The following is a 21,521-nucleotide window of genomic DNA, read 5'->3' on the forward strand; positions in this document are numbered from 1 at the left end:
TTTTGAGGTTAGAAAACGCACTAACGACCGTCGGCGCGACCGAGAGTGGTCGCGCGGAGGACGATCGAACCCGAAATGAAATAAATTATTCCTTTTTTTCGGGGGGTTACCAGTCCGCCCGCCACCCCACGCCTCAACGATGGTGGGAAGGCCGGGCGACCGCGGTGGAACGGAACACACAATCGTGAATACGTGGTTCTCGGTGGGTTCCGAAAGGCGCGCGCGCCCATGTGTGTGTGTGTGTGGATGCTTCCCTTTTGGCTGTTATCGTCTCGCGGCGGCGACCGCGGGATGGCCGTGAGTGTGTGGCAGATATTCAAATCTCCCGCATCCCGTCGCCGATGCCGCCGGCTTCTCGCGAGGCTCTCCGGCCTGTCTTTTGCTTTGTTGCCTTTTTTGTACATATTATGTTCACCGTCCCCGGCCCGGCCGCTTGTGTGATTTTCACCTTCACCCACCCCAGCCACCCAGCCACCTACCGCCACTCGCCACCACCGGTGGTGAAGGGGACAAAAAACCCATTACGGATTTTCAATATTCCTTCGGAGAGCTCGAATTTCAGTCCGAAGCCGAATCCATATTTTATGTCCACCACCGCTGGGAAGCTGCTCCACCCGGAACCCCCTCGCGGGCCCGGCCATACCTCTACCTCCCAAAACCAAAAAAAAAAATTAAAACGACGCAGACCCCCGACTGAAACCTAATCAATAGTGCGGGCGCGCGGACCAGCCCAGTCCGGCCCGGCCGGTGTGACCCGGCAGGAAGTCGGACAGCCGATGGGAAGCCGCCGTCGAAGCGGTCGGTGTCCACACCGGTCCCCACACCCTCCTGACTTGAGGGTAAAATTAACGAGACCCAAAAAGGTCTCCGCGTCGTCGTCGTCGCCGAGCGCACGCAGGTTTTGGGGGCCGATTTTGAGCTTTTCTGGACGGGAACCAAACCAAACAGACCGGCGGCGGCCGGCGGATTAACCTTGGTGCGGCGCGGAATTGCGGATTTTTAAAAAGGCCCCCAGGTTCTGCCACAGGAAGTGGTGGGAGGGCCGGTGCGTGTGCGGGGTTAGTGTGCTGTTATGGCCGCCACCAATTAATTGTCCCCACGATAATTCGCACCACGGGCGGCCCAACTGCAGAGCACCCGGAACGGAACGCACAAATAATGTTCCGCCAAATTATGCACCACCTCTGGCCACCCCACCGTGTCCCCTTTGGTACACCATTCCCTTCCTAGGACATTCTGCAGCCGGCCGGCTGTCCTCATAAAAGGATACGTGTCATATGTTCGCATTTTTTATGGCATTCCTTGAGCCGCACCGGCCACGCGTGTCCCCGAGGTGATAATACCCAAAGCCTTCCTCCCCTCTCTCTCTCTGCTCGGTCAGGCGGCTCATCATAAATTGGGAGTTTTTATTGATCCTGCAGCGCCCGAGCAGCCCGGCACAGATTGGCGGCAGCAGCGCCACACGTTAATCCCGTTGTGGATGATAAAAAACGGAAATAATGGACGGTGAAGGCCAACATACCTCTACACCGTTTTAGCATTAGTGCGCCGTCCGCATCGTCGTCGCCGGCACTCCGACGGGAATCGATTGGAAAACAATTTCTCATCAACCCGTGCCCGACCGAGGACCGAGGACCTTCGGAGTGGACCCAGGAAGTGGGTCCAACGACAGCACCACTCAACAAATTGGCCGCCACCGTCACCGCCGGTACATCAAAGTGCCATTTAGTCGGGCCCCACCGCTCTTTCCCGTAAGGATCCCTGGATGGAGCTCCCTATCTGATGAGGGTTATTATTATTATCACCACTGTGTGGCCGCCGTGTCCACGGCTCGTGCTTCGACCACTACTATTAGTATTAGTATTATTGCAATCAATCACTCGGGCTGCACTCCACCACCAAGTGCGCGGAATGTCAAGTGTCAAGGTGGCTCTAATCGCTGATCGCGGGGCGGTGGGATTAAAGCGCGCGCGCGCGCGCGCCAAAAATCAAAACAAAAACGGCGGCCAACAATCCTGAGCGATGAGCGATTGCTGATAGAGCGTGTGGGACCACTGCTTCTTGTGACTCGCAGGGTGTCGAAGTCCTGGGGCGGAAGTGGCCCCACAACAGGCAAAACAAAAGAATGGCTTCGAACTCCACGAACAAATGGAGCTCGGAGCCACGGTTGGATGCGCTTCATGCGCGGGAATGTGGGTCATACTTCCGGCTTCTACACTGTGTATGTGTGTGTGGGGTCCTCTGCGAGCTTCCGAATTCCAGGAACTAATTGGACGCAGTTACACCGCGCGCCGCACCGGCTTTATTGCTCCAACACGACCCGGAGCAAAGGATTAGCTCATTCCGAAAAAATGCATGTTCGCGAGCGTCCGGCTTCCGGATCCGGGGCCGCGAATCGCTAACCGCCCGACGACGACAGCGACTCATCTCTCTCTCTCTCTGTCGAGCGTGCGTGCCATGGAACGAAAATAATTTATGACCCATCCATCCATCCAGCCAACAGCGCCGCGCGCGGGTTTGTGAGGTACAAATTAGTGCGCGGCCCAAACAACAATCCCTCGGGGGAGCGGGACACACAGGGAGAAAAAGAGAGAGCAACCGAAATAAAAAAACAACACAACGCCGAGTCCGGGGGCCTATCCACAATAATCTGCGGTCATTAAAATGATAATGAAATGTATAACAGATTAGTAGCACACGAATTTGTTGCAGTAAAATTAATTAACATTTTCATGACTAGAATTTCATTTCACCAATTTTCTATTCCGTTGCCTCCCGGGAGCTCCCCCTTTCGCTTGCTCTACCTCTCTCTCACTCACTCACACCATCGGCGGTGGTTCCGGAAGAAAAAGTTTTACCACACTTTACGTGGGTCAATATAAATGAGGCCCGGCCCGGCTCGAGGTCCGTGTGCTGCGTAACAGAAGTAGTTCCGTGAGTGGCACGGCCCGCACGGCCAGCCGGGTGGGGGCTTTTGGTGCCTGGGAATGGGCCCGCAGTGGGTTCGGTTGGGAAAGAAAAAAAAAACAGATAAAACCACGGAGCACTCAACTCGAACGCACGCCACAAAATACGCCAAACTCTGATGGGGGCCGACGGTAAGGACGACACTGACGGTGCGCCGCCGTGGTCCCCTTTCTTTTTTCCTGCCACGGAGATGATCTGACATCTGACGTTCGGGGTTCGCGTTTTTTCGTTCGTTCCCTCTCTCTATCGGGCCCCTTCTCTCGTTATCTGGGACTGCGCGCGACTTGGGCACCGAATGAAGGCCGCCTGAAGAGCGACGCCGCAACAAGGATTACGCGATAGCATCTCGTCCACCTCGGAACAGGTGAAAAACTCGGCCGGCCGACCGGCCACTAAAGACCACTTTCGACGTCGTCGTCGTCGTTTTTGCGGTCCACCTCTAAGGGCTCTAATAACATAATTAGAAATCGATAACGCGGAGAGTTGTGGAGAGTTTTTTGGGGCCGTCCCGATCCTCCCGATCGATCGGACGATTACTGCGTTCGGCAGCTAAAGAGCTTAATCGCTGAGTACGTCCCCGTTTTTTGTAGGGCCCCTTTATGCGAAGACCCTGCAAACGGGGCTCGCTCACAAAGGGCACCTGGGACATAAGTCGTTAAGTTCAAGTTCACGCTCAACACTTCCTGGGGCGAGAGCCGGTGAGATTGGGACCCACGTGGAGTCCGCTGACACGTTCGATCATAACCTTTAAACAGTAAACAGTGTGTGCCTAACAGTTGCATGAACAGTTCCGCTACCGAGAACACTACCGATGAAGCTTCCGAGCGATCTCGCGATCGCTCGAGATCCCTGTTACATCTCTTTTTGTTTTGCAAACATAGTGTTTCCTGTGCTGTCCGGTTGCACAACCGTTGCCGTACAAGTAACACGCACGAAGTAGGGTGATAGAAACGTTTTTTCCGCAAGATGACAAAAATGATGTGATCCACCGCCACACGCCACGAGGGCGTGCGGCGCGGGGGATGTATGTAAGTGATTGATAACAACGCTGGAAAACAATACCCAGCGCATCATTGAAAACATATGTGTGTGTCTGTGTGTACACGAAACAAAGAAAAACAATTAGCAGATCTTTCTCGGGTGTGCAAGTGCAAGTTGTGGAACGGTGTTGAGGAACCACTTTGAGGAAAGGGCTCTCTCAACAGAATCGGAGAAGATCAATCTCACGCCCGGAAACACACGGAAACACGTGCCATCGCGGACACGTGTCCGTCCAAGTCCGCGAACTGGGACTGGCCAAGCAAAATGGCATCCTCCGGCACAGCCAGGCAACAAAACGTGTTTTGGATGTTGCGGGGATGCTGCGGCCGGAGCGCGGGACGGGCGAACGAGAGCGCACGCCCCGCACGCAAAACCGGGGTTGCTTATTGTTTCTTTTTTTCCACGAGTGTTTTTGTTTTGGGAAAAATACGATGAAAAACTTTGCGGAAAAGTGCGTGTTCGCTTGCGGTTTTTCTTCTTTTTGTCTCGTTTCTCGGACGCTTAATACTTACTTTTTCAAGTTCTAACAGATGAAACCTCAGAACTTGAATTGCTTGCACCATCTGCAAAGAGACAACGAATGATAGGGTTTTAGTACACGTTTAGTACCGAGACTTGGATTGAATGAAGTAGGCGTGATACTTACAAGTGAGTCCACTTCGGGATCTGCTACGTAGTAGGGTTTTTCTTGCCGAATCTGTCAGGAAGAAGAAAGGAGGGCGATTAGAAGTTGGGCCAATATTTTAAAACGCGCTCTTAAAGTACCACAATCAAAGGCTGGACAAATATTGATTCCAACAGTGAAGTCTGCGTCCCCGGCGATCCGAAGCGACAGTAAACAAACGAAGAATATATTTTTAGGGACCCCCCCAAAAAAGGAAGACCCCTGTGAACTCACCAGAACGGTGATAAAAATATCCATCAAAGAGCTATCGCTTATCGGCCACCGCCATCGGCCGCCACAAATTGGCGCACCAATAACTCTCTCTCTATTGCATCGAAGCCTTCCGTCCCGACCCGGGGGCCCATGTGTCAAAGCAGCTGTCAAATTCGCTCTCAAAATCTGACACCGGATCGGTCGCCGGCCGAAAATCGATTGTGATCGATCTGCCTCGCAGCAATTAACGGTACGGTACACTGACGGCACGGGGAAGAAGAAGTTGAAGCACCCCCCACCCGATACCACCAGCACCCGGGGAGAGAGATACTGGACGCAGATACCTACGCGTAGCGGGGCTCCCGGTGGACCGTAAAACGCTATCTAACCGACGGCGCACTCGGCACCGGTAGCGTATCGGGGAAGGTGTGATTTTTTCGGTAGACAAACACAAATACGACCCCGAGCCCCCCGCACCAGCAGATCCCAGCCAGTGGCCAGCGGATTCCGAGCCCACCGATGGGTTCGATTCGGGCGGTCTTCTTCGCCACTTCACCGTTTACGACTCCGAACATTGAATTTATGACCTCAATCTTACACCCGTCCCCAGGACCCGGGGCCGGGCCAGCTTGGGCGACATGTTTCGGCGACCCCGCAGCCCGCTCCGACCCGGCCGCCGCTCCGACGAAAACATCGTAAAAATCATGAGTCATAAAATTATCAGCGCACGGTGGCACATTCGACGGCCTCGGCTGACTCGGTGTCCCGCTGACTTACATTTGAAGAGTCACTCTCTGGATTTCTCGCGTATCTCGCTCTCTGCATGGTTGTGTGTGTGTGCGAAGAGTAGAGCTCCCGAAGGATCCTGTCCCACGTGTTGGGTTTGTTTTGGTTTGGTCTCTTCGCTCACTCGCGCGAGGCGCCCAACTTTTGCACCTTAATAGAGTCCAATTAGGCCGCCAAGCGTTGCGCGCTGCAAGCGATACGCCATTAATTTTATCTGAGCTAAGCGCCAAGGCCCCACAGGGTACTTTGAGCCCTCCGAATAGAAGGGAGTTCTGCGGGCGGGATGCGATAAAAAGTGAGCGAAAGGAAGATGATTCTTCAGGAACTTCAGGATGTTCTGACAGCCAGCTTCCTTCCAGCAGCAGTGTGATAAGAAACATCATTCGTTAACGATAACGGAACGGAAACTTGATGAAGTTTTGGAACCGTAAAGACGTAACAAAGTATCTCCCGGGTTTGCCCGGAAGTGCCCGTGCCGATCGACGACTCACTTCTTGCGGTGACGCTTCCAGACGAGACACTTCGACCACAGAACAGGTGATTAGACCAGGAGAGGCAGATAGAAAGGATGGGAGACAACCGGGGAATGGACCATCGGATCGACTCTTGATGGTCATTTGCTTACGACCCGGCCGATGGCCATTTCATTGCCCCGTGGAAGCTCTCCCTGATGACACATTTTTCCGAATGGAACTACTGGCTGGCCGTCGGACTGTATCGTTCAAGTAATCTAATCGAAATGGGGCCCGGAAAATGTGTTTCTATTTCCGGTTCCACCCGGTCCGGTGACGACGTCTACGAACCCTCCACCGGCCGATGGTTCCCAACAGAATATGGACGTAGCCGGGCCGGAGAAATTTAGATACTTCTGGCCAGTTCCGGTGTCCGAAGGGGACCGCCTCCCCGACGTGCTGTCGTCCGATGCCCTCATTACGATGTACGAAAACCAAAATGGCCCCACCGAGCACGGCGGGAGCAAACTAACGGGGAGTAGAATATTATTTCACAGTTCAACTACCACCGAATGGGGGGCGGGGAGGAACTGGCCAACCCCCCGGATGCGGGGTTTGCTTCATATTTTTTTCATCCCACCCGAGTTCGCCGCCCACCACCGTCGGAAGAAAGTAAGTTTTCCAAATGGCCCAAGAAACGACCCATCTGCCGGAGGAAAAATCTTCCTACCCCCGCCTGGCCCCAGTCTGTGTGTGTGTGTGTGTGTGGCTGGCCCCTGTTGGGCTGGGCTGAAGTGTTTCCGACGCTGTTCGCCGCCGCCCGCCCGATAGGTCCATTACAAACCTATTCCTTCCGGAAATTATAGAATGTACGGAACACACCGGTGGGAGAGAGAGAGGGCAGAGCAAGCAGATAAAGCAGAAGAACGAAGTCCCGGGGAAAAGTTCCAGCCACCACCAACCAGCCCACCCGAGGCCGATCCGAGACCGATAAAGTGCCTGGAGAGGGCGTCGAACAGTACATTCCGCTTGTTTCCGGTCTGGCAAAGCCTGGGGCGGTGGTGTGGAGGTTGTTTTCTTTTTCAATGGTCCGCCCCCCATTCCGGAAACAACCTAATGCCACCGCAAGATGGCAGCAGCAGCAGCAGTCGTCGTCGTCGTCGCCCACGCCACGTCCGGAAACAGACGGTCCCGGCCGGGCCATCAGATTCCCTCGCTAAGCTGTGACAACGATTTCGCTTCATTCCCCGGCCCGGGACAAGCCCGACCTGAGCTGAGCTGAGCTGAGTGTGTGTGCGGTTCCACATTCGTTCCGGAACGGGGATTTGTAGCTTCTGATGCTCCCGGGCTCACGGTGGGGCTCAGAAAAATCCGACCCGATCCGAACCCAAATTGGACGACCTCGGCCGCTCCTTGCGCAAGCTTCCTTCTTGCAAGGAAGTTGCGGAAGAAAAGAAGAAAAAAAATGCGGAAACCGTCATTGGCAAATCCGTTCCAAATCGCACCCGGCCAACAATCCGACAGCCAACAACAGCAGCGGGGGTTCTCGGGAACTGCTTCTCAATTTCGGACCAACATTCTCCGGTTTCGGGGGGAGATGGGAGTCCTTTTCTGGGTGGGCGCGTGGTAATAATGCACGGGTCAATGAGCCGGGATTGGAATTGCGGCTGCCGGTTTGCTACAAATTGAAGGTAAATTGACAAAGTCGCCAACGACGTCGACCGGGAAGAAGACCGGAACCGGAAACGACGGCGCGCGCTCACGACTATTTTATTCCATAACTTCATTCCCACTGCCGACGTGGGCCAGGGATTAAGGATTGGCCTGGGCTGTGCTGGAGCCGGCGCGCGACCATTAAGGATTGGCCGCCCAGCCCCCGGCTCGGCAAGGAGCCTGCCGATACACCTTGCGCACTTTCTCGGCTTTCTTTCGGGCGACGTCAGCAGCAATTTTGCGGCCCGTTGCCAGTCAGCCAGCCAGCCAGCCAGCGTTGCCAGCCGTTGCCGTTGCCATAAGAAGTGGTAAAAAATGGCCCAAAAAATGAAATATCATCATCCCGCGGGATGAAGGAATTCCTAATGGATTTTTGCACGCCCGTAGCTCGCGCGGTCTCGGGGCGGGTTTGGAACGGAGAGGGTGGCCAAGGGTTGGGCAATAAATTTATAACTTTATTTTATTTTTTTCTTATGCACCCTCGCCAAAAGAAAATCCTAAGGCGCTCTCACCTCGTGGGGTAAGACCCTCGCCGAGAGAGAGAGAGGGAGGGTGAGCGAGGGATGACGACGCAGCAGCCGGCCGTTGCTGGTCAGCCATTTTTATGACACGCCACACGCCGCCGCTAACTCGCCGCCGAGGGAAAGCTAATGGAAAATGATGATCTTCCGAAAAGCGGGTGGTCAGAAGGCCGAAGCCGAAACACGATGGGGAAACGGCGAGGGCTGCAGAACGCAACATCCCTCCAGCTGCGCATCGTGGCCCGGAAACGGCCGTTACGAGTTTGGTGCAGGGATTTATACGTTTACCAGGCAGCCATCCTTCAACGGACGCCACCCGCCCCATCAACTGGAGCCAAGAACTCCTGGTGATCCTTTAATATGTTTCTATTTGGAGGAATTTTTGGGCTATGTGCTCGGGCACTTCGCAGAGCTGAGCGTTGGCTCCCCGTTGGCTATCCATGGCGGTCGTTTTACTAATTTGCGTTTGTGTTTATTGCAAAAATGCTCAAGATTCCTTGCTCCTTTTGCCAACGAGGAACCCTTTTTATATTCCTCTTTTTGGTTTGCTTTAGTAAGGTTCAACTGGCGCTAGTTGCTAGCGACGCAAGTTCCAATCAAAATTCAGTCCAAAACATTGCCGAAGTCGCGTAAATAATTCTTCGGCTTTTTTCGAGCTAATTCTGGTCAGTTACGTGGGGTATTCTAAAATACTCCAACGGACATCAATGCCGACATGTTCCCAATTATTGACTAGTTAGGACATTGTGGCGGACAATCGGAAACTTGAACATCATCAGCCACTAGTCTTCAAGTAATCATGACCAGGAAAGCTAAGTTTCATGGAAACAATGACTCCCTGGATCATAATGTCCTTGACTAGAAGTCCATATAGAAAAAAGCTCAACTTGAAATGTACCAATGTACCAAGGAAATCTTGCCAACAATTCATTTCACTTATTGGAATCAACACCTTAATATTCGGCATATTATTCAAATGTAAGGATGACGAACTTTGTTCCGCTAACCATTGTAGTTGTTGGAATCCCATGACACGTTCAACAGTTCTAATGACAGCTTATTCCCTAGAATAAGTTGGGTGGGATAAGCGTCTAGCGATGGTAGTGCAGTACTTTTCAGCCCACGTAATATGGAGCGTAATGGAGCGTGCGCCGTCGCCTACTTACAACTTGTACTGTGTTGCCAATCTTCAAATTACACTCCCAGGGCGCAATCAACCGGTAACCAATCAAAGTAGTCGGCACTATCGAAACCCAATCAGACCGGGGGCCTACGTGCTGGACACACGGCGTAGTAGCCGGAAGGTCACTTCCTACCCGGGGACTTGTAGGGATTCCTGCCGTCCATCCACTCCCGGTTCCGGTTCTGGAAGTGGAACCGGTCCGATAAGTCGCGCCGTGCCGCGCCGCTGGACCTAAGCCGATCAACTTACCGGCGATTTAACGGCTGACTTCCCGAGACCCGAGACCGCTGTCCAGGGCCAGGGGTGTCGCTGTCATTAGTTATTAAAACACCGTTTAAAGGGATACACGGCTAAATGGCGGAAAAAGGATCATCTTCACCAAACCCCCGCGGTCACCCTCGGCTTTGACTCCGTTCTTCCCATGTCGGACTGGGTCAATTGTCTTGGTTCTGTTTTACATAAATTATGGTCCCATTTGTTCGATACGAGATGCCGGGACCGCCCTTTTCGGCACATGTTATTAAAATGTGTCATTAGAGCCCCCGCCCGGTCCCCGACCTTCCGTCAGACCGTGGTGGTGATGAGATAATTCCCGAGCCACGGCCCGAAAGAACCGGCCGAAAACGGTCCAAAAATGGTAATTAGTAATTACCGGGATCCCGGGACCGGGACCTCTCTCGGCGGACCGGTTTCCCGACTCCCGGCGTTCGTGCGTCGAATACCGAAACGGCTTATGCCGGGGTGCCCCTTGTCCCCCCTCCCAGCCCATTCGTCTTCTAATTCACACCCAAACCTACACGCGGATTCATCGAAATTCGATTCGATTCGGGAATTGGGGAATCGACTAATTTCATCATCCGCGCTGCTCTCTGGCTCGCGCGCGTGCAGCGACTGCAAGATACAACCGGAAACGACATATCTTTTCCGATAACCACAACCCACTTCCCCCGGCCCGGGTGGGCGTCTAATGAAGTTGCCTGCCCGGGGCGTACAATTAAACAATCTTCGGCTGTTTAGAGGAGCTGGCGCCAGAGGTTCCACCCGTACTCTCTTTCTTCTTATGCTGACTCAACCCCCTCCGGCCACCCTCCCGCGGGGCGCCGGTGTGAGTGGGTGGTGGTCAAATTTATGATCAAAACAATAATCAAATCGTTCGAGATATAGGCATAATAAAATGTATTTGCGCCCGCGTTCGTGTGTCCGCGTGTGTTTGTGTCGGGGTCCTCGGGCTCGGTAGCGCGTCCGGTGGCGCCCGGGCTCCGTTATATAGCTGTAAGTGAGGCTCATAAATTATCGTTCGGACCCGGGACCGGTCGGCCAAGCAGCAAAATAAATAAAAATAATACAAAAATAAACATTCCATCATCAAAAACGGACCATCGCGGCGATGATGATCAGGCGTGCGATCGGCCGTGTGTGTGTGTGTGTCTCGAGTATACAGTTGTAAATAGTTGTTGTTTGTAGATCGCGTATTGATTGCAGATTTTTCCGGCCCCACTTCTTCGCGGGCCGATTCGCCCGGGATTGGTTATTTATTGTTTTTCTTCCTTAACACAGCGTCGTATGTTTTGCGTTCGCCCTTCGCCGCAGCCTCGATCAGTGGTGTTCGATCGCTGCCGGGTCGTGTGGTGCCTTCCCCCCGCAGCACCCGACCCGCCCGGGTTGGTTGAATAAATTTCCCAACAAATTCCCGTCATACTTTCACGCCTTTTTATGATGCGCCCGCTGTCTGCCCGTGTGTGTTTCGTTCACCTCTCTCGGCGTGGCCTTTTTTTGGCACTTTTATGCTGCTTTATGCTGCTGCTGTGTTGGTTGGTGGCCTTTGGACTTTTGTTTTATTACTCTACCGTGGGGCGCGCAGAGCGAACGCGCGAGTGTCCGTATTTCGTTATTTATTCGTCCGACTGTCAGTTGGTCTGTTTGTTTGTTTGTTTGTTTGTTTGGGTTGGCAACTCGCGGCGGGTTGGGCAGCGTGTTGCGGTGCGTTTGCTGGTCAGGTCCGGGAAGCGACGGAACACTATTTACGATTCGGAAGCCCCCGAAACGATCCTCGGCCGCGCAAAGTGTTTAATTAATTGGTGTCGGTTTACGATCTCCCCACACACACAAAGGCGCGGACGGATCTTGGACACGAGTCTCGGAACTCCAGGCATCCGGACCTGGCACCTGCGACGAACCGGAGCACCCGGGGAGCGCAATTAACTGTCATTTGGCCACCACCGGGTGAGAACCGGGAAACGGACCGGACGATGCATTTCTGGCGAAAACCGATCTTTCAATCAATGACCTCTCATCAGATGGTCAGCCAGCACACCGGGGTCCGCCCGGCCACATATGGTATGCGTGACGGATTCGATTTCGATGACCTCATCGCGCGGGACACGCGGGAAGATGGACGATGGCAAAAAAAAGGCTGAAACCACGCCACTCGCCAACCAGGGCGGCCTTGGGCCGGCATACAAATGAAGTTGAAAATGCACATTTCAATGATTCGCACCCAGAGCATAATCTCCGGGTCACGAGGGAAGACACGCGGCGCGAAGAGTGGCGAAAAAACCTGTTCAACAGCCTGACCGACCGGGCACGGCTCATCCGGTGCTGCGGTCCGACGACGGCATTACCATCGTCTACCGTCTGCCGGGCCCGGCCCGGGCCTTCTGCGGTTGCAATCTGCATTTTCTGCAACCGAAATAAATGAAGGCAAGAAACAAAAACCAACCGCTTCGATCCACCGAAATCTCTGTGTGAGAAGAGGCAGCCACAATCTGGCAGCCAGGACAGCAGCTCCTTAGCAGGCGGCAACATATGGTGCAGGTTGCTGGCGATAGGAGGGCGCATTGTTTTTGTGTCCCTCGGTGTCGGTTTGGTTCTTGCAGGTCCAATTCTTGAACTTCACGATAACTGCGGCGGTGCTGACCTCCGAAGGGAGGAACCAATCGGGGCTTTGCTCGGGGACGACGTGGCCGGTTTCTGCCTTCTCGGAAACCGAAGCATCCTTTCCCAACTCGAAACCCCGAAACACCACAGGACAACAGGTCCTTTCGCTAGAAACCGTAGTCGGGATCGGATCCCAAAGAGCCAAAGCCCAAAGAGGTGGAAGAGAAAGGACACGGCCTCTGTCGGGTCCTCGCAGTGAAAATGGTGTTCCAGGAAAAAGGGACATATGTTGTCCTGTCCAGCACCGGGACCTCGAGGATGTCGCTTCCCAGGCGCTGCGCCGAATGGACGCGTCATGCGTCGTCCGTAATTGATTTTTGACACTTCTCAAGACTTTTGTTATTCTTCGGACACACTAGACCCACACAGTCCGCCCTGCTGCAGGCCGGGGTTTTTCCCACCAGAACCATCGCCGGAAGTCCACACACACACACACACACACGTGGCCCGCGTACAATGCAGCAACAATTACGCACCGCGCACTGAAATCAAACGCTGCGCTGCTGCGCCTGGCCCGAGGGAACCCTCTTGCTGCGCAAAGACGCGCGTAAAAAAGGACTCTCGCGAAGCCGTCGGCAAAACGACGGCGTGCCAGTTGCGCTTTTGCGCGCGCGCGCGCGCCCGTGGGGGTTACAAAGTATTTCCGGGGCCTCCTTCGGGCCGGCCGGTTGCGCAGCCCTTCCCTTTCGCGTTGCGTTCCGGTTTTTTTGCGCGAACGCGCGCGCACACACACGTTACGCTTGGTCGGAGCCGTTGTTGTGTTCGTAGGGTTCGTTAGTGGTTCGTTTGTTCGCCTGGCCCCCTGCCCCGAGCGGCGCACATTCCCGGGGTTTCCGGAGGTGTTGCCGGCATCTCGGGGTTCCTCGGGATCGGGCGCGGGGCAGCCAAAACGGCAACCCTTAGTAGGGCGGCCGAATAAAAATGACAGCGCAAAAGCAGCGGGAAGGAAGCAAGAACCAAAGCCAAGGAGAGGCGCAAAAAAAACGGACGGGCGCAAAAAGGTGAACCCCAAGAACCCGGAGCAGAGGTCCGAAAAAAATCCTCGGCTAAAAATAATGAAATTCCTCCCGAAAAGACTAGCCACAGACTCCTGGCCCAGAGTGTGTCACTCGCGTTCTCTCTCCCGGGAGACTGGAGAATGCGCTGGAAGGTGTTCGTGCCCCGTTCGCCGAAACGCCGAGAGGACGAAAAGGAAACCCGGCTTGAGCAAGAAGACGAAGCCCGCTAGAAGCCCCGACGGGCTAGAGAGTCCCGTTTCTTCCCGAGAACGCGCACGGCTCGCTTCTAATGCTTCGGTGGAAAGTGAAAAGGGGTCCCAGGGTGAACGAGGCGGGCAAAGCAGTCCCCCGCCGTGTGCGCGGCTCTGTCATTTGGCTGGCTGTTTGCACATCCAGAGACCCTGGCTTTCCTTGCTGCTGGGCCCTACAAATTGCGGAGCGGGGCGGGGCCCCGTAGAGACCCCGGAGGCCGGAGCCCGGAGACCGAATCCGGCACCGAAGGTCGATCGTTGCGCTTGTGCGGGTCCGTTTTTGCCCCCTGGGCCGACGAAGAAAGTTACGACCCCGTACCGTGCTGGCTGGGGTGTAGAGTAAAGAGGGAGGGGAAGAGCGGGGTCGAAATAATCAACGGGAAGTGGAATGGAAAGAAGACACGCACGCACGCACGCAGCCCTCAGACGCAAGGTCGCAAAGTAGGCTAGAGCCCTCCAAGAAAGCCAGCGCCAGCGAAAGAAAGATGCACACCTTCTCTCTCCTTCGCACACCCAGGGGTCGCACAGAAAAAAGGGTACTCAGACCCATAATGAATAGACCCAACGCCGTAGGGAGAGAGAGAGACGGAGGGTGCGAGGAGGCCAAAATTGAAAGTCCTCTCGGTTTGATCACATAATTGTAATCTTCGATATTTTCCTCGGGTTCCCATTGTTAGGAGCAACCCTCCACCGGTCCCCTTCAGGACCACCGCACCACCCCTCCATCCCGGGAGGGGTCGTGATCGGGCCGTCCTTTTGGGCGATCATCCGTTTTCTTAGCGGCCCGGCAAGAATTTGGGACCTTTTTCTCTCTCTCTCTCTCTCTCTCTGTGCATTTCTGCCACGTCCGTCCGTTTGTTCTCCGCGGTGTTGCTGGAAAGGTGTTGTTGTTGCCTTTTCCCTATTCTCTGTCCCCGCTCCGGCCGCTCGCTCTCGTCTCCCGTCCGTCCTTGTGTCGCTCTATTCTTTCTATTTTCTTTTCTAGTTTGCTCTTTCCTTTGGCCGTTTTTCTCACTTTCTGTGCCGTTGTTGTTTTTGTCTTTTCGGGATCGGGCTTCGTTCGGCTTCACTACACACACCCCACCCGACACACAATACGCCGACCCGCTGGGCGTCGGGAGGAATTGTGCGTTTTTGTGGAGCGTTTTGCCTCGACCAGCCAGCCAACCAGTCGACAGAGAGAAGGAGAGAGAGAGGGGCAAGCTGGTTGGTCTGCGAACATATGCCACTCTGCGCGCTCCGGTTGCAAATGATCGTGATCATCTGCGGGCTTGGGATTAACGGCAGCCGGGATCGTTGGCGGGCCTGAGGGCGAATGTTGGCCATCGGCCGATCAGCCATCGGGTCCGGGTCCTGGCCCAACGTCACAAAGATCCGCACACGCACAACCGAACCTCCTTGGAGCTCTCTCTCTCTCTGGGGAGGTCTCAGAATATCTTCATTCCCGCCGGTCACCTTCGCATTCCAATCGCGCGAACTCGCCCACTGCCCGCTTGATGAGCTGCGAAGCGGTCCGCGTGATGGTTCCCGTAAATGGGTCCATTAATATGTGCGCATTTGGCCGCATGAGGGATGAAATGATATTTTACTGGGCGGCCAGTCTCTCTGGTGCTCTGGGTGTTTAAAATTGAATTTTGTCGTCCGTTCCCTTTTACTGGCCAGCTTCGCCGCTGGCCGGCCGGCCAGCCGGGGTGGTGTCACTCTGACACTTTGTCCAGCGCCCGCGCCAACTGCATTCGCGATTGCCGCGCGGGACGACGAATCCAGACGAATTTCGACGTTCGACTCCCAAACTCGCTATGCACAATGCGAAACTGGGACCGGGGTCTGCGCGTGAATTCGGTGTTCCCTTCGCTGGGCCTTCACATTGGTTCCACTCTTCCTCTCGCACTCTCTGTTCATCTCAGTCCTTCCTGCTTCAAATCTGTTCGGTGATCATTATACACACACAGCCGAGCCAGAGAGCCGAGAGGCAAAGACCCAAAACCTGGGACCCGCCGTTCCTTTTAAATGATCCCAAAAAATCCAATAACCCTCGGTAATATCCTGCGGACCCGGACCGCCGGGAGGGCCGGCGGGGGTTCGTCTCACCTCCGAAAGAGAAGAAGGAGACCGAAACCGAGCGAGAGAGCCAAGTACAATAACGAAGCGTATTGTATTAACCATAACCATACAACAACACAACGACAACAGCACACAAAAAAATGACAACAAACCTGATGTGTGCCGGTTCGAAGGCCCGAAATCGAAAAGACTTGCTGCGGCTGCTGCTGCTGCTGCTAACGAGAAAGGACCGAAAGAACGGACCCAACCGTCGGTCGTCCGCAAGTCCCAGGCAGCGCCAAGAACGAAAAGAACAGCATCCCACAGAGCAAACGGCGAAGAATGGACAACGGCACAACCAACCGAAGCGAAAAAAAAACCTTCGCCCAAACAACAACAACAAAATGTTGCTACAGTTGATGTTGCGGCCCAAAAAAAGACGCTGACGACGCTGATGGTTCGCTGTGGCCTCTGGCCGAAGAATGTGTGTTAAGCCCCCCTGTAGGAACGCATCGCCGAAGAAAATCAGATTAGTGTCATCTGGAAAGAAATGTTATTTGGCTCGGCCCGAGGTTTTGTTCTTCTCTTTCGATCCCTCTCTTTCTCTCCCTCGTTCGTTGCCGTTGTTCAGATCCAGATTTCGGAACGTCGTCGCTCTACCTATATACGGTCCGGGGTCCGAAGAACCCTTTTCGAGTCCCGGTGTTTCTCGGGTATTCGAAGCACTGGAGGGACCCGTGGGCTGCGGGAGTGCGGCCCGGGCGGAACGGCAGGTGGCCAACGGTGTGGTGGGTGGATCATCGAACGATCGGCAGGAAGAAAGAAGCATTAATTTTAATGTTTAGAACTTTGGAACAACGTCGTCGTCGTCGTCGTTGTGGCGGTTGTCATTCCCCGGCGGTGTCCAGGGTGTCCTCCTCGTTCAGAATTTCATCATAACGGAGTGACGACAAAGGAGAGCATCCCACATTATGGGTTTCCCCGCTCTCCACCTCGCCCGCCATCGACCACGAAACCAATTCGGTCCAGAAAATTGAAGAAAAGCGTTTAAAAACAGCGCTCCCAGGAAACCCAGGTCGCCCCGGTCGTCGTAATGGAGTTAATATGCAGATGAGGCCACGGTGGACCACGGCGCGCGATAGAATCTTTTGATTGAAAATCATCGCCGCAGCGTTCCGGCATTCCTTCTGGGTCGACGTTGTAGCAGCAGAGGGCAAGATTATATCGACTCGAGTCGCGTTAGCGGGATGGGAATAGGTCCGGGTTTCACGGGTTCCAGGTCCACCTGCCAAGGTCAAGATGGCATCGAGTGAGATCGGTCGGGACGGAGCAGCGACACCAATGCAAGTGGTTTTCGTGTTTGGTTACCCAGCCAGCCAGCGCCCTGATGGAGTCCTGCCTGATCCGTGACACCACCGCCAGCTTTTAGCACGTCCAGCGCCGACAGTGGGAAAAGGGCAGACACGCACCGGGCACAACACCTAGGAAGCCATTAGCTATCGGTCGGCCGGTCGGCCCATTCCTGACGAGTCATTGCACCGGGCTGCATGAAAGGCACAAAACGTCCCGCGAACCCCGAAAACTGGAGCGAGCCTGTGGCGGGACCCGAACCAGGAGGAGTTCATCAGCAAAATTTACATTTTCGCCCAGTCACGCAGCTAAACAACGCAGCGGAGGAGACACGAACTCGGGCGACTCCCGACTTTTTGCGAAAGCCGACGCCAAGAACGCGGAGGTTGCGCCCTGAGGTTCCGCCCCTACACGTCGAGCGTAGGTCCCGCCGTCCCGCCGCCGTTATCTTGATGACGCTCGATCCACGCTCGATGATCCTGCCGCCGGGAGTCACACTGTCCCGAACTAGAACCACAGGCGGCTGTGTGTGGGGCGCGTCCCAGAGCGGCCCCAAAACAATGCGTACATTGTTCTATCGATTCCTTCCTTCAAATTATGTGGGCCGTGCCCCGGGTAAACACCTTCCAACTGTCCACCGGAGAGTTCTCGGAATGGACTCGGACTAAAAAAAAGCAGACCCAAACTTCAGACGAGGACCAGGAAAAAAACGAAGACACACACCTAACGACCTAATGCCGAAGGAACCCCGCTGGCACGGTGAAGATTTGGCCGCGGAGATGGGAAGTCTGTGAACACGACGACGCGCGACGGACGACTTTGATACATTATGTGCAACTTCATTAGAAGGGATCGAAATGCCCACAGAACCTGCGGTCTGGAGACCAGCCGGACCGGCCCCGATAGTAATGACCATCTTTACCGTCCGGCGAGAGTGCGCTCCTCTTGGGAATTGATTAAGGTCGCCGGGCCGGGATGATCCGGAATCAATCAACTTCAATAGTTCTCTCGACCACCACTCGAGGCCCAGACTTGAAATGGATCTTCTTCACTCAATTCGAAGATTTGGAGTTCCCTGCCGGGGTCTCCCACAGGGAGTGGGGTGTTCAAGAGTGTGCGGTCCTCCCCCGACAAAAAAACACTTCGACGAGTCACCAACGCAACAACGAAAGAAAAAAGCCCAAAACGCCTCCCCACAACCTCTGGGTACCTGGTGCCGCGTGTGGATTGGTGTCCAACAACCCCCTCCGCACCAGGTCGGCGGCAAAGCGGACACCGAAAACGAGCGAGCGCAATCTGAGTCACTGCCAGCGAGGTTTCAGTGGAGAACTCTTACTTCTGGCCCCATACTTCACGCGCGGAGAACCGGCACCACCAGAAAGCAGTTGTTGTTGGTCGTTCCACCGCCGCCACCACCGGCAGCATCCAGAGCGAGGAGATAGCACACGCCTTGCCACCTTTTTACAGCCTCTTAAAATGGCCATAAAGTTGTCCGAATGCCTCGCGCACGCTCGCGTTTTATCGTCCCGGTGTACCGTAGGCTCTCGCGGTCTCGCTCGCTCCCGCAGGCTGGGTTAGTATCTCGGTCGGCGCTCCGCTCATCCCGGGGTGCCCCCCACTCCTGGCCGCCGAGATTTCCCGAGCCGGTTATGGTTTTCCCAGGCCCACCGGGCCCTGGGTGTCGAGCGATGCGCTGCGCGCGAGATCTTCGTGCGCAGCATTCAGAGAGGCCTCGGGGCCTGGGCCGGGCCGGGTTGGGTGAGACGCGCTCTCGGTCTCGCTCTTAAGATGTCGATTTGAGGAATGACATAAAATGTTGAATGATCTCACAGCCTCATCTCCGCGCGTGTGCGTGTGCTCGAGAACGATACGGTACGGCACACACGGAGCGCGAACAGCTTGTTCCCGGTTTCGGTCCGGTTCTCGGTCGTTAAAAGCGGGCACCACACATTTTAATGACTCGCCATCCCCGGCAACGTCGCGGCACCGTCTCGCTCGCTCCCGCGCGGGTTTTCGCGCTCTGTGAATGAACGGCGGCGTTGAAGATCGTTTGCTGCGCAAGATCGCGGCGATGCTCGCCAGGCGCAAGATCGTGGCCGATAGTCGTCACACACGCACACGGCCCAGGAGCGGTGCGCGACCTTGCTCTACGGTGTGGCACCACTTAGGCATTCCGCGGTGTCGCCTGGCTCCAAGTCGGCCGCGGCGGCGACGGCGACCGTCGAAAAATGTGACAAACTTCGCCACGGAACCGGTCGCAGGCGCGCACAACAACCGAAACGAACCGATCCGAAACAGCCCCATCCATATGCGTCTCCTTTGCGACGGACCGTGTCCCAAATGGCCCCGCGCCCGCTTGCTTGAGAGAACGTGGCGCACAGTTAATTAATCGCCGGGCGCAAACGCAAATAAACCCCCTGGCTGCACCGGGCCCGAGACGCCCGTTCCACAAGACATCGCCGTCGATCGGCGATGGATCCCGCCGGAGGGATGCCCCGCGGGGGCCGTGCTCGAAGCTGCCCCACGTGGCGGCCGGACGGACCTCTGGACGGGAAAAAAACCATCATCAATTTCAAGCTGCGATACGACCATCGGTTGATTATGAATGATCGATCGTCCGTCGGGGCGCGCGCTGCACCGTCGGCCGATGGAACCTCGATCCTCGCGAGGAACCTACATTGTAGCCCGCGTGTCCCGCCGCCCGTGGCGGGCCCTGGGAACGGCAGCCCGTGGGCCTCTATGGGTTTCGCCAGCAACGCCAGCTGACTTTGATTAATGCCATCCTTCATCCGCGCGTCATGCAAATGATCTTTCTCGGATTCCTTCGGCCGCGCGGCCAATCGAAGATCCCAGACCTATAGCGGACACTCTGGAAGTACCTTGGGTACGTACCTGTTTGCTGAATACAGCCACATCTTCGCTAAAGGAGTCTGACGAACAAACGTCACCACCGGCCACGCCCGGTTCTCGTGGTGTGCAGGTCGCTAGTTCACACTTTTCGAAAATTAGCGCCAACAGCGGGAATAGAGGGTGTCTGTGGAAGAAAGGGAAGAATTAGAAGTCGAAACATTAGAGACCCGGCGAGGTGAAATTAGTGCAGTTTCATTAGTTGTACGGGGACCCGAAAACTGTCTGTCACTGCGAAGGGCGATTTCGGGGGAAGCACACGCACACACGATCCGCGCTAATGTCCAGGTTGTAATTTCGTTGTGCTAATGTCGTATTAAAAATGTGCCACGTAATCGACACCCGGCGTGCCCGGACGACCCCGTTGCCCAGACCGGACGACGACGACCGCGGCGACCGGGAATCGGGCGAGCGAGCGAGAGGCCCAACACGTAGTGGATTAATATGCGTTTCGTGTGAGCAACGTGTCCGGGTGGGTCGGGAGCCCGCGGACCACAAGTCATAAAGTAATCTACCAGAAATGCCGGGCCCAGAAAAGAAAACTCAGACCTGGGGCTGCGGCTTGGACGACGAGTACGGGCGGGGAAGCAATGTCATTAGGAGTTTATGCGTTTGACAAATGTTGAATCACGTCCCTGTGTCGGGTCTGGGCGGGGAAAAAAAACCCAGTCGGCCTCGGGCACCCCGCGCGCTAGTTCCGCCGTTTCGGAAGTTGCTTCGGTACTGTTTACTTCTGTTCCCCCCGGAGCCAAGGAGCGCCCGGCTAGAAGACCAACAACGGCAACATAACCACAACACGCGGAACACGGGGAACACGGGGGAAAAGCCACAAGTCATTCCCCTTTCCGATTCGGAGAGCATAGGCTCGTCTCGGGGTCGGGGCCGTACACACTGCCCCCGAGAACACTGCAGATGGCACAGGCGCCCACAAGGTGTTGGTGCGCGTGTGTGGTCTTATCTGACTCCATTTATCCGGGGCCCGGTATTCTGGGCACGCATTTCCGTGGCCGCGATTTACTGACACCACCCGAACAGCCCGAAAGCCCACCACCGTGGTGATCTCCAGACACTGTCTGTGACTTCCAATCGAGGGCCTCTCCCGGAGACCGTATCTTCAGCTAGCAACCACCGAAACGGCCTCCCGAAAAAGGGTTCCACAGCCCAGGTGCTTCGGACGAGATAAGTTTGCGCCGGGGCCGACACCTAGAAGAACCTCTAGGAGCCCACAGCGTGTCGAATCCGAACCGTCACCACAGACGACGACGACGACGACGACACATCAAACGGAATCATCAACTCCTGGCCGCACTTACCTTCTTGAAACGGGCCCTTTTGTGCCCGTTTCTCCAACAGCACCAGCATCCCGGTGACGGAGATTTTTCGCGATAAAACGCAATAAAAGTTAAGTGAGGTATAGCCTTTCTTCGCCGTGCTTCACAAAAGGGTCGCAAAGACGGGTCTCACTCGCAGGGGCCAGGGCCGGGACGGTGATGGA

General features: G+C 55.3%; 1 protein-coding gene across 1 annotated transcript in view; it reads right to left on the reverse strand.

The window, feature by feature from the left end:
* Window positions 1-21,521, reverse strand: part of LOC128273456 (homeobox protein homothorax) — a 142,703-nt gene that overhangs the window by 98,141 nt on the left and 23,041 nt on the right. The window contains exons 3-5 of the mRNA XM_053011422.1: window positions 20,012-20,153; window positions 4,655-4,705; window positions 4,521-4,571 (exon numbers count right to left, since the gene is read on the reverse strand). Of these exons, the coding sequence (XP_052867382.1) occupies window positions 4,521-4,571; window positions 4,655-4,705; window positions 20,012-20,153 (244 nt within the window). The remainder of the gene's footprint in view (window positions 1-4,520; window positions 4,572-4,654; window positions 4,706-20,011; window positions 20,154-21,521) is intronic.

This window comes from Anopheles cruzii, chromosome 3 (genome assembly GCF_943734635.1).
Source record: "Anopheles cruzii chromosome 3, idAnoCruzAS_RS32_06, whole genome shotgun sequence".
In the NCBI taxonomy this organism is placed as follows: domain Eukaryota; kingdom Metazoa; phylum Arthropoda; class Insecta; order Diptera; family Culicidae; genus Anopheles; species Anopheles cruzii.